Below are 13,331 nucleotides of genomic sequence, written 5' to 3'. Positions count from 1 at the left end.
GGAGAAATCAGCACGTTAGCAATAAACACGTGCATCGGGAGTTCCTCTGCAACAGCCGCTGTTGCAAGCAGGGCAACTCGTGCTTGCAGCAGGTTGCCCACTACCTGTTTCATGCTGGGCCGGCACCCCTCAGAAATTGCTAACGAGCCTTGTTTCAAGATGGTTTGTGGCAAAGTCATGTGCTATTGCCCTTTCCCGTCATGGGACAGAGCCTCCCAGCAGGTAGGGCCGAGCAGGACACAGACCGTCCTGCCTTGGACCAAGCACTGTCAGACCAGATGACTTGCATGGGCTGTCCTTGGAGATGGCCGAGTTACACAAAGTGTTCTGGCTGCGGCAGCCAACTTTTTGAGTGTGCTGGCTTACATTTCAACACTTGGAAGGGATAGCAATCTCACCCTGTTTCATCCTGCAATCACACCAAACACAGCACCCATAGAAAGAATGAAGCATCCAGATGTGACAGCACTGGGTTCTCCAAACCTCACAGCTACACAAGTGTGCTGTGCCGTCTCCCCAGTAGGGAGGAAGCTCTCTGCTCCATTTCACATTTCTGGTCATCCACCAACACACCAAATGCAGAGCTGGCGCTGGCCAGGCTTTGAACAAACTCCTTGCGGAAAAGCTCGGTGCGCTGCTGTTCTGTTAGTTTGAAAATCCTCCCTTTGGCAGCTTAAAAAAAAAAGCCATACTGCTCTTCTATTGCTTTAAGACAACGAAACAAGCTAAGATGTAGGCTGCACCACATCATAACACTATTTAGCAGGTGAAGACCTCCCAGATACTCAAAAGTCGGGCTATAGTCTCAGATTTGCATGGGAACAGTCTGCTGCCCTTTCATCCCCTTTCTACTAGCTCTACTGATCTTCCAGAAAAGAAAAGCAGCAGTGTTTAAACTGATCTAAACTTAGAAAACATCCACTTCTCTGGGCTTGGCTGTCTGGCAATCAAGACGGTGTCCAGTGCCCTTTACAGCACAGAGGATGGGAAGCCAGAAGGAGCCAGCATCTCCTGCTGCACGCTGATTACTGCAGAAAGCAAGGCTTAGACTTCGGATGAAAGAAAAGAATAAATGTGCAGAACAACTCCAGAGAACAAACTGGGAAGTGTTTACCACTATAGAGCTTTATAACGCAATTATAAGGCTCACTGAGGTACTTGTGTTTGAATTAAAGTGCAACGTATTCAGTCAACAGCCAGCAAGAGACCTGTCAAAGTCTCCACCACTTTGGCCTGCATCTTCATGTTGCACTCAGTAATTACATAGTTTTTCCACGCTCCTTATGCTCCCATCAGCAAGACATTATAGAAAACCATCTGAAAAAACCTTTTCTAAAAAACATTCTTCATGCATAATCTCACATATGATCTGATTGTTTATGTTATGCAGAGCTTCAGCCTTTTCAGGAGCTTGCAGAAGGATCTGCTTTATCCATTTCTTCTTTTCTGCCTTGTTCCACGTATCAAAATCAAAAACACTCTTCCCAAGTGGGTGAGCCACTCACAGAAGGTGGAAAGCACTGCTGTTATTTTCCCTGCCATATGCTCCTGAGACAGTTCCCAGGTCTGCATCAGATTATCCACAAGTCCAGATGCTCTGTCATCCGTTGCCACCTGAAACACTGAATTCAAAGATCTGTTTGCATGGCATGGGTGCCCAGAGCCTGGAGGGACTTGGATGTGAATGCAGCGATCTCATAATTATTGCAGCCGTGAACAAATGTTCCAAAAATGACCGCTCCTTGTTATCCATGCAGGGATGCGAGCTGCTCAGAATAAACCAAAACAAAAATGCACATGGCTGCTGCATTTGTGCCCTCTTCCAGCAACCAACCTCTCACAGAAGCGTCAGCAGTTCAGCCACAAAGCCTGCAGCCTGCTCAGCCTCGGGGACTGTGGCAGCTCAGCAGTGGGTGATGGTGTCGGTAACACGCTGAGCAACATTCATCTCCTGAAACCAAGTCTTCATTTACAGGGGAAAAAAAAAAAAATCCAACAGCAGCTGTAATCTCTTAAAACATTAATGCCAAATTTCCAAAGAGCATTTGAGGCACTTCTGCTTGCAAGCATATATGGACGTGTACTCTCCAATGTACTGTTTGTGCCGCTACTCGTACACAGCCAGGATTTGCTGCTTCGTGGTAACTGGGGTGCCAAGACATTTCTTTGGAAGATAATGAGAACATCTGCTGCTTCAGCAGCAAAACAAAATACAGACTCAAACAACAGGGACAGGAATGAGCAAAACAGCTAACTCCAAAGCAGTCAGGAAGATCTGGAACTCCCCAGCCAGCAAGGAAGAGCCCATGACTGAAAAGTCTTTCTGCCGATGTCCAAACAGCTCCCCTTAAATCGGGTGCTGGGTGCTCAGAGCCTGCCTCCCCTTGCCAGCCCCAGACCTGCTCCGGCCTCTCCACCCAGCAGCACTGCAGTGGGGAACGAGGTCTCTCCCAGCTGCAGGACAAGCAGTACCTCATTCCCCAGAGCTGAAGTGACCAAATTCACAGCATTGGTGCTACACTATGCAGGATGACACCCTCTACACTGGAGATCTCTGGATAACTGCACATACATGGGTGCATATCTCCGTATCTGGCTTTAAAAATGTAGAGACAACACGGAGACAAAGAAAGGCAAGAATGAGAGAATTAGGGCCACTGCCCAGCATTTCCCAGTAACAATTTAGACAGCAAAGGCTGCAAAACCACACGCTGCGCGTCAGCGGCAGATGTGACCAAGTGCCCACTTCCTCGCCTCCCTTCAACGGATGAGGCTTCGCGCAATTGTGTGACATATCTGGGTTTTATTAGCATGAATGAGCATGTTCCCAGCAGAATCCCAGTACGGCCAGCGCAGCAGGGATTCTCCAGCATTCTGGCAGGGCTCTCTCAAAGGGCGCAGCATGCAATTAGCAGCGTCAGGGAGAGGGTGAAGCCACGAAGCCATTTGCTTTGGGAAGTCTGGTGCTGCTGCAGGAACAGAGATCATTCTCCTTCTTCAAACTGCAGCTTCTAGAGCACAGGAGCCGCTCGGAGGAAACACGACATGAACACGTTTAGGTGGAGATCTAAACCTCAGGGAATGCAAAGCCAGTACTCACCAACGGAGCAAATGTCTGTGAAATGGTCCTCACCTTCTTCAGCATGAATCAGGTCATTTTTGCTCTTCTTTATTGCAGCTCTTTTCAACACTGTGTGCAAATTAAAGAGAAAACGCCCCGTGAGCATTCAGGGTGGATTCTCTCTCCCCCTCCCTTCACTCTCCAGGGCCAGCATTTACTTCCCAATGCCAGCTTAAAGCTCTCACACAAGGGTAAGCCGGAGCAAATCAGACAACCTACAACCTTGCAGGGCCTCAGCATGCTTCGGTGGCAGGGTCATCTATTTATCTGACCTTCTAGGTCTTGAAGGTTTGCCAGGCACAGGTCTGCACACTGAACTTCACCCCAGCAGACAGAGGAGGGTGGGGTGGTCGGAAGCTGCCGGAACTTTTAGCACAGCAGAAAGGCTGCACAGGGTCACTGAATCTTTCTGAGCCCCAGTGGGTTATGAGATGAGTGCTTCCATCCATTAAAAACATTAAAGCTGTTTACAGTGTGCACCATTAAGAAGTTAGTATTTATGATGCTCGGATGCAGGTTACCACAGAGCAATGCCTTAAGCAGCAGAAATGCTATGTCGAAAGCAACTGCCACAAATCAGTGGACATCTTAACAGCACCCACGGTACAATTCCTTCCCTCTGCGGGTGACATCAATCTTTGAAAACACACTTTGTCCAACAGCGTCCTTCGTGGGGAGGGCAAGCATCGCGACACCATTTCAGTCAACAGGGAGAGACCTGCACCCTACGGCTCAGAGAGGTCTGCACTGACCACCCAGTGCACGAGGGGTAACGCAGGAACAGCACTGACGCTGATCCCATAACCACCTACCTGCAGAACCTTGAGAACCAGCAGAAAAAGGTACGTTGATACAGTTTGGTAACAGCTTCAAGACACACAGTAACTAAGCACCATTTGCTATCAGCAGTAAGACACCCCACGGTGTGGTGATACATACTGTTCAGTAGGCACACACAGCAAACCCACTCACTCTGCAGCGACTGCCCTGGGGGTACGTTCCTATGAGAGGATCCCCTCACCTGACACAAATTTCCCTGCCTTGACAGAGAAACAGATGCATTTCTTCCTCCACAGCGAAGGCAAGCGTTGGTGTTTTTGTCACTTCAAGGAAACACCCAGAGCATCAGCCAGGTTCAGAGAAGCTCAAAGAGGAGAGGATGCTCTGAACCTGTGGTCTGGATCCATTTTATTGCAAATAACAGCTTTTCCTCCCCACCCAGCAGCAGGCTGATTCCTCATTCCCAGCAATACTAGCTTTTGGGTCCTCTGGCTGCATCTGTCCCAGTACACTCCAGCATGTACAGGGCCATCCTCAGCACTGGAACATAACCAGCTCTGGGAGTAAGGTTTTACAATGCTCCCTGGCATGAATTGAGCACCTTCTTCTTTACCTTCTCCCCCCAGAAAACTCCTGCATGTGTTTAGCAATGAGATTGTGCCATCCCTACAGGGACCTCGGATGCAACATGCCCCAGTTTTGGAGACTAAGACAATTTACCAGCATAGATGCGGGCTGCTCCGTACCAGTTGGCTTCAAGGCTGGGAACATTGCCGGGCTCCTTTAGCTTACTAGTACAAAGGAAGCCTTAGTACACCTGAGTCCTTACTCCATGGCCTGCACCCACCTCTAGTTTGCTTACACCACTCAGCTTTTCAGACTGCTCTTCCAGACACTCATTTCAGCCCGAGACTAACAGCCCTGGCTGCTGGACAAACGTCCCCGGTGCACGCACACCCACGCACCCACAGACACGCACGAAGATTTGCCAAGCACACCTCAGCCCTGACCTTCTGCAGCCCCAGCTCTTCCATCCCCGAGTCCTCCCCGAGGACAGGTCACCCGGTTGGCCAAGGTGGGCTAGCAGCCGGGCTCCTGATAACCCCAGGAGCCGCGTGGCTCGGAACAAGGTGCAAAACCACCTGGGAAGCATCGCTGGTGACCTGGGCCCGTGGGACTGCGGGGAAGAAGCACTGTCCCGCTGTGCCGCCTAAGCCCCTGGTGATTTGCAGTCCACTCACTGTTGTAGCTGCTGCCGCTGCTAGTCTCTGCCGGTGCCGTGCCTTGTTGAATCGGCCCTTCCGAGGCGGCCCTCCCTGACAGTGAATGGGAGGAGAAAAAAAAAGAGGAGGGAAAGGGAGGGGAGGGGAAAGGAGGAGACATGGGAGGACGAAAGATGGTCAGAAAAGGGAGAGGGAAGAATCTTTAACTGAACTTTGACTGGCTGTCACATCCTAAGAGCTCATCGGTCTGGAGACACAGGGAGAGCGGTCCCCGTGGCCTCGCTGCACCTATGTCCGAAGCTCGGTACCTCCAGCTGGCCTGCAATGCTAGGGTCACACGTCGAAAGATAGGATCACCACACCCTGTTATGTCTTACTGCTTACAGGTAACAGGGGTCTTAGTCTCTTTGTCAAATCCGTTTGGAAACCTCAGTTTAGAGCCCTGCCTTCTCTCGGTCAATGCGCTTCGCTTCTGGCTCTTCAGCCCATCCCTGACACAGCCACCCATGCTCGGCAGAGGCTGACGGGTGTCCCCATCACGCTGTGGTCCCACAGGCAGTGAGGGACCAACCGACCCCGAGGGCAGATCCCCATCCCAGAGTGGTGTGTCACATAACTGCTCATCATCCACCTGCAACCTCAAAAAGACCTGATACGGGAAAAGGGACTCTTTAGCCCGACTTATACCAAGTGCATGCAAGAGCGTGTTCCTTGCACCTTCCTGGTTACAACAGAAAGCCATGTCAGTGTACAGCAGGTGAACCTCTCACGTATCACAGGAGGAAAACTGCACAACAAAATCACCTACCGTCCAGAGGAGACTTCTCTTCCGCATTCTTGTCTTCCTCTGCTAGCATGACCTCCTCTGTAAAAGGAAAACCAGCAAGGTTTAACCTCAGATTTATCACATCCCCACTCTAAAACCAGCTGAGCTGGATGCAGCAGGCATCGGTCCCAGCTGCCACCAACCTTACCCCAATGTATCTCCCAGTTACACCAAGTCTGAGGAGGAAGGGAAGGCTCGGAGAGCTGTGTTTCTTACCCTGTGCCCCTCTTGCAGACCAGACAAGCCACTGGAATACTGCAGTGTTTCCTCCATGATTTCCCTCTTCACACAGAGCTACCCACTCTAGTTTCTTTACCCAAATATCTGGAGAGAAGAACCTTCCTTCAGACCCAAGGAAGACCACAGGGCTCCACAAGCCAGAGGATGGTCCCTCACGCCCAACCACGTTGGAGACACTCTTCGAGGAGTGAAAGGTTTTCTACATCCATTACTGTTCTTCTGTCTCCACCATTAAGACCAGGACACCAGCCCAGGGGAAACAAATCTCTGTCTCATGGCACAGGGTAAGACAAGCAGGGCTGGCTGCTGTGTGTCAGCTGTGCCACACTGCAGGGGACAATGTCACCAGATAGCCATTAGATCAAATCTTTGTCCACATAAAATCCACAGCAAAGTAGCCATGGGGGAGTTCTGGCTAGCACTGTTCAAGTCGCGCACTATGTGCAAGATTGCCACCCTTGGGTTTTCACTGCTGTGTAACTCACCTCCAAAATATGAGTTTATGCTTTCCTACAGTAAAAGAATTCTGAAAACACTGAAAAAAACCAACACCACAAAACTGACTCATTTTATTTGCATGAAGGACAAGGGAATTTCCCGAAATGTTTCAATGCAAATGGCATCACCCGAGTCAAATTGCAGTACACACCACACTGCGCCAATACTCGAAACCATACAGTTCACACAGCCTGAACCACAGATTTTAGCTTGTTTTAGTTGTAAAATTTTCTTCGAAAGGACAATCTAAAGCAAACAAAACATTGAGCTGGCAGCTGGTAAACTGCACGCTTCCTTGTATTATTATGAATGACAAATTCTTTCACATGTTTGGCACAGATTTAATTTGGAATCTTACTAAATCACCTGACACTGTGTTCCCACAAAATTTTGCTTTACGGTCCATTTAAGCCAGCCTAGATGGAAGGCTACCTAAAAAAAAAAAGAGAAAATCCAAACAAGCCACAGGCCAAACATCAAAGTGTGGAGCTGAAAGTCGTCTGGAATAATACCAGAGGGATCAGCACTACCACACAAGCCTTACATAATCTCTTTATTAATCATCTAGGAGAGTGAATGATACATTAATAAGACAAGAAACTGAGAATGCTGAAAAATAATATTCAGGACTGAGGAAGACTGGAAACCCAAACAGAGAAGAACAAAACATGAAAATGCATACTGGTGCATCAGAGACATGGAAGAAGGTAAGAAAAGCAATGGTGCTCAGACAGCATCAAAAAATGTCAGCTGAGCTAACAACTTTAAAACACATGAAATCCTTCCAAAAACTCACAAGCCAATACAAGTCAGATGTTCTCCAAGGCTCCTTAAAACAGGTCAGAAAACTCAAATGCATTTTTTTGATAGTTCAAGAGAGATTGCTCTTCCAAAGTCTTGTCTTGAGAAATGCTATAGTGGTTTTTTGGGGCTAAAAATATGGAAGGAGTTAAATAACAAGTAATAATGAACATGACTGGCCTAAAACATGTAGAAGGGATGGTTTAGATATGGAGATCTCTTCCCAAAGGCAGCTGGACAACGGGCCTGCAAATCTGAAACACAAAGCAAACTTGTCCTGGCAGAAGCATGAGCTCAACATGCTAATGCAGTAGGCGTTTTCCTGTAGATTTTTTAAAAGCCTACGTTGCTCCTGGAGTACGATTTTAAAAGCTTTACATCATACCGGAACATGATATACCCACACCGCTGCGCAGGACTATGCACAAAACCGAGTCTAGCTCCCAGTGCCAGCAGAGCCAGTAGTGCCACGCAGGTGTGTCTGCACTGTTTTGGATCCGGGGCTTAGTTCAGTCATCAGTACCTTGGGGCTCCATTTTGTGCTTCTCTGCACAACACAAATGTGTTTTTTCTTATGCTACGTACTAGCAAGTTGCAGTGAGAATTAAAACCATTTGGAGTGAAGTGTATGTTTGGGTCTTGGGACAAAGAGCAAGCACAGGAAAGAAAACCCATCCCAGAGGATCTCTTCTGCCACTCCCAGAAAAAGAAGCTAACTTTTAGACAGCATTTGGTAATTAAATGTACCAATACAAGCTATGGCAGGAACACACTGTCATGCAGGTGGTGAGCAACCAAAATAATGAGCTAGAAAAATCAGAAGACAAGCAGCTGTTCTTCAGGGGCTACACCCAGAGGAGTGCGGTGCAAGAGAGCTGTGTCTGCAGGAGGAAGATCTCAGCCAGACCCAGCACACTCACTGGTCATTGCTCTGAGGGTTGCTGGTTTCAAACACATCTTGTTACAAAAAGTTAATAAGTTAAGCCTATTTGCTTAGCTGGAAGCTCAGTTCTGTACTCAATTTCTATCAGTGCAGGAGGAAAATCATTGTACTGGTTCCTTTCAAAGATGTCTGAGTAGGAAAAGAAATTCTTCCTTTTCCCTGTTTCCGAGTGGCCTCTTGTTTTGCACATTCCCGTAATAGTTTGTCATGACTCTCCACTGTCCCTTGGGCAGCAGGGGAAGCACAACGCTGAGTCCCCAGATCACCTCTGGGGACCGAACTATGTGAATATCTAACTATCGTGGTTTGCAATGGGGTACAGATGCCACCTGATTTTCCAGTGCCACGTATGCCCCCATGGCAAGGCTGAGGGGAGGTTTAGCCATACTGAAGTTTCAGAAACCAGAGTGATAAATGCCAGTGGGACCTCAGAATTTCTCAGGGGTGACAATTTGATATCAATGTATCTTCACCTACAAAGCACACACTCTTTTGAGACAACTCTGCAAACCAGCTAAGACTTTGCCCCAAATTCAGGGCCCTGACTTGGTGCCCAGTCATCCATAGACACACCTCAAACAGGGCTCAGTTTTACTGTTCCCTTAAAATACACAAACCCCAGGTTTCAGCTATGCAATTCCCTTAAGTCTAACTCCCCTCCACCATTCTCTCCCTTGATAGTCACTCCTGCCTTGCATCCTCTGGGAAACCAAAGGACCACGTTTACTCTAGCGAGGCTTTACATGGTTTTGAAAGCCTGCTGAAAAGACAGCTCAGCAGACTAGTCATCATTGCTAGGGTTTTGGGGTTTTCTAAGCCAAAAGCAGAGGATCAGAAGTTGCATTGCCTTTAGTCATCACTGTACCACGGAAACTGGAAGAAGATAATTAGGATGCCTGAAAACATCTCAAACAACAGCGCCTCTACATAAGAAGAAATATTCAACAAAGAGACAGTGTCGAATCGGCAACTTCGAGCCTCCAAACAAAGGCACAGGGGCTTTGCTGGGATATCTGAGGGAGAAGTGTCTCAGCAGCAAGATTAATTGCTGGTCATTAAGTCCTGACAACACACAGCATGTTACAGGATTGGAAATAAAAGCAAACCTTATGCTGAGGAACTGGCAAGACGAACAAAGCAGCAGAGAAACATGGTGCCCTTTCTCTTTCTCTTTGGCATGGGGAGATAGGATTTGTGGGCTCAAAAGAAGAGCAGATTACGGGAAATAACTCATATTCCACAGGCGACTGAAGTTAGAAGAAAGGAACAATTGAATTTCACTGCTGAAGCTTCATACTTGCTAAATAGAGAAAGTAAATAAAAATGCATCCCTTAGAAGAAGCCGTCACACTCTCACGGCGACTCTAATTTGTCTTTCTGGCAGTTATCCCCCCTTGCCATCTCACACCTGTTGTTGCCCTTTTTCATTGATGTCGGTGTCTTTTCCCAGCTGTATCCAGGGGCTTGTTGATCTGATTCTTCTACAGAAAGCAAAACCTGAGGTTCAGAAAGCTTCATCATGTGAAAGAATGGCATTCAAGGTAAAGTGAGCCAGAAGAGAGGTTAAACCCGTTCCCAAAGCCTGCTTAGTCCAGGAGAAAAGAAACACTCAGAATCAGTGCTGTGTGAAAGGGATGGACTTGGAAGAAATTAAAATGCAAAAGACATGCAACTTGATTATCTCTGAACTGAAAGATTTCCAGTCTCTGAGCACAGTGTTTTCAAAATGATGCATGTCCTTGTAAGATAAGAGAAACATCTTCAAAAGAATATTTGTGGGCTTCTAAGTGCTTTACTCTGCGCAGAGAACTTCTAGGTCTCTGCTCTCCATTGGAAATGCAGCATGACAGGCTAATAGTTGCCACAGTTTCAAGGAGTTTAATGCAGAAAGCAGCGGTGGCAAAATCATCTGCATGGATGACGCTGCGTGGCTTCACCACTTTTCAATGCCTCTGAAAGGCACAATGTCAGACCGACTTGCTACAGCCTTTGCACAGAACCCAACAAAAACATGAAAGGAAGAGCAGAGCCTATCCCAGCACGCAGCCGGTGGAACAGGGCAGGGTTTGCTCGTCACCAGCAAGACTTTTGTTTGATATTGGTTGAAAAGAAGAAGATGCACGTGGGAAAAAGCGCTGTTGTCTTGTGCCAAAAGGAGCAACACAGTGCTAAGCACTGCTTTTTACACCCGTATCAGCTGACTTCTAGCGGTGGGAAGAGCCGGTCCCTTTAAAGAATTTACTAAAAACCAGAGTTGACTTTGCTCTTCATGATTAAATTTAAGATTACAGGTCTGTTTCTAACTGATCCATACAGTTCACTTCTAAACGATACAGAGAGTCAATGTTTATGAGGTTCACATGACAATTACCACAAAAATTTCTGGCCTGAATTGTGTGAGATGCCAGAAATGATGCGGTTTGATCATTGTTTCTGGCCTGTAACTTGCATTAGTTTTATAAGACTGAAAAACTTACAGATTTGAAGGCACTTGCAGATTTATAAGTCATTACAAGCTGCACAACATCTCTTCTTGACGACCTCAAAAAGATTCCGCTGAGTTACAGTTTTCCTTGCTTAGTATTGGTCTCATGAGAATTTTACACGAAATGACCTGTTCTCTCAGTTGAAAATATTTAAACCCTCTTGACTACCTTTAGTATTCATTCTTCAACACGCACCTGAGAAATAAGTAAAGCTAGAAACTTCATCCCTGGCCTTTGTATAATCCTAAATGAAGAAAGTCTGTTCAAACTCTAAGGAAATTAGTCAGACCGTGGGCTGATATTTTTTTTTTTCTTTCAAGTCACACACATCTAAATTCAGCACTTCAGCACATTATCTGTGTTATGATTTTCATTTTTGTTCCCCATCCCTGTGTTAAGGAGGCATTTGTTAAGCATTTCATCAATTAAGGTTTCCTGTATGAAGTACAACTCACACAAGTATTTGCACATTAAGATTGTCAGTGTTTAAAACACCTTGGTATAGCTCCCTCCAGCAGATATGCTGCTGACTATATTAAACCATCCACATTTAAAACAACCCGAGCTACATTTGCTTCAGTTTCAACCACAGCTGCACTTATGGTGATTTATCAGTAGTGAGCTGGCACCAAAATCTTTCAGCTGTGCCAAAGTACCTCCTTGAAAACTTCACAGGCACTTTTTATTAATATTTTCTTCCTTTTTATACTCTGATTTTACTACTGGAAAAAATTTAAAAGTACCACCAGAAAAAAAAAAAAAAGAAAAATGTAGAAGTCTGTTCTTCGAGAGCCAGGCTATTAAAGAAGTTTCTTTCTTACAGCACAGATGTAAGACAAGTCATTAGATCAGGTCTGGAACACGCTTGAGTCAGACAGCACTTAAGAGGCAGAAAACAAAGACCTGTTGTTTTCTTCTGGAGAAGAAGCAGTCTACATTTTCAGTTTAAGAAAGAGTTGATTGTCAACAACCCCAAAACTTTATCTGAACCACCTTTTTAATGCATTATCTATAGCAAGAGATAACATAATATCAGATTATGAATAGAGAAGTCTGTGAGAAACATTAAATGCACTCATGATTGGTCAAGAAATGATAAGTACAATGTTAAATTAAAATCACTGTTGAAAAATGGGAGGTTGTGTACAGATGAAGGAGTAATTTTAGCAACTCGGATGCTTTTCTTGGTCCTAAACCAGTTACGGCTCTTGAGGTCAAAACTTGGGCACTGCCAAGAACAAGAAAGCCCCCTTTCCAGCTCCAGCAACTACTCCAAATATGTAAAACATTACAGAGCAAAACCAATCCGATTCAGTATTAAGACGCTGCTTTATGAATCACTGGAAGGTAGCTTTCCACACTTCCTACCTTGCATCAAAAACAAATGAGAAAAAAATGAACAAACAAAATGCTCAGGGAGGATACTATAAATATGAGAAGCCGGACAGCCTTCCATGGGAGGAGAGGGGATTGAGCAGATTGGTTCTTCATGCTTTAGAGCAGAAAATATAAGATGAAACAAGGTAGAGAGATGAGAGAAAAGTAATAAAAAGAAATATGAAGTGCACTCCTGAGCTCTTCCTCTCACTGCAGAAAGGCAACGTGTCTAAAATCGAGGACAGAACATCGTGTTTGGTGGGTTGGTTTGTTTTTTAAAATCAAATCAACTGGTAACATATGGAACTCCTTGCTACAAGATTCAGTAAGGTCAAGGATGCTAGAAGGATTTAAAAACAATAAGATATTTGCACGGATAATAACAAAATCCTCCAGAGTTACCTTAGAGCAGAATACTAAGAGCTTTCCCTCTTTCTTTTACGCAGACAGCTTCTTCTGTCTCACTGCCTGGGGCTGATGTGAGAGATCTCTGCACAGGCTGGGCTCTCTGCAGCCGTCCCTGGCTGTCTTCCTCCCCCCACCCGAGCAGTTTGCTTTGGTCATTGTCCCACACACAGTCCTGGACAAGGAAGATTGATTATCCAGTTTGGAAACTCACGGCCATTTCATAGCTGAAATCCCAGCCTCTAAAACAAATGGGAAATCCCCCTCGACAGCACAGTCCCAAATCTCGGCACTTGAATTATAGACACTCCATTCTCTGTTTTGGTTAGCCTTCATGCTACCTTTTGTTTTCAAAGATTTACTAACACTGCTAAGCTGATTTTAATTATTGCTATTATTCAACTGCACTAGGAAGCTTTCTTTAATATTCCTATTGTATTTTTAACAATGCCTTTACAGAATATTTTTATTATTCCCTGATTCAGCCATTTTGCATACAATTTCCTGTTCTAGAAATCCTTCTGAATCATGCGTTATTAGAGAAAATAAAAAGATGGGCATTTTGCAGCAGCTTCACTCTATACTGATGTGGCATTTATTCAGCACTGGCAACACAACTGCCAGCCATTCC

The 13,331-nt window shown here is 45.9% G+C and overlaps 1 protein-coding gene across 13 annotated transcripts in view; it reads right to left on the bottom strand.

Moving 5' to 3' along the window:
• Positions 1-13,331, bottom strand: part of CACNA1B (calcium voltage-gated channel subunit alpha1 B) — a 311,364-nt gene that overhangs the window by 140,904 nt on the left and 157,129 nt on the right. For 7 of the 13 annotated variants that reach the window (XM_075439769.1, XM_075439758.1, XM_075439760.1 and 4 more), the window contains 3 exons: positions 5,933-5,989; positions 5,143-5,217; positions 3,101-3,190 (listed from right to left, as the gene is read on the bottom strand). In XM_075439769.1, coding sequence (XP_075295884.1) covers positions 3,101-3,190; positions 5,143-5,217; positions 5,933-5,989 — 222 coding nt within the window. The remainder of the gene's footprint in view (positions 1-3,100; positions 3,191-5,142; positions 5,218-5,932; positions 5,990-13,331) is intronic. The other 6 variants (XM_075439761.1, XM_075439764.1, XM_075439763.1 and 3 more) reach the window with 3 other exon arrangements.

This window comes from Opisthocomus hoazin, chromosome 19, assembly GCF_030867145.1.
Source record: "Opisthocomus hoazin isolate bOpiHoa1 chromosome 19, bOpiHoa1.hap1, whole genome shotgun sequence".
Classification (NCBI taxonomy): Eukaryota; Metazoa; Chordata; class Aves; order Opisthocomiformes; family Opisthocomidae; genus Opisthocomus; species Opisthocomus hoazin.
The sequence above is the reverse complement of the archived record's forward strand: the minus strand, read 5'-3'. Positions and strand labels throughout refer to the sequence as shown.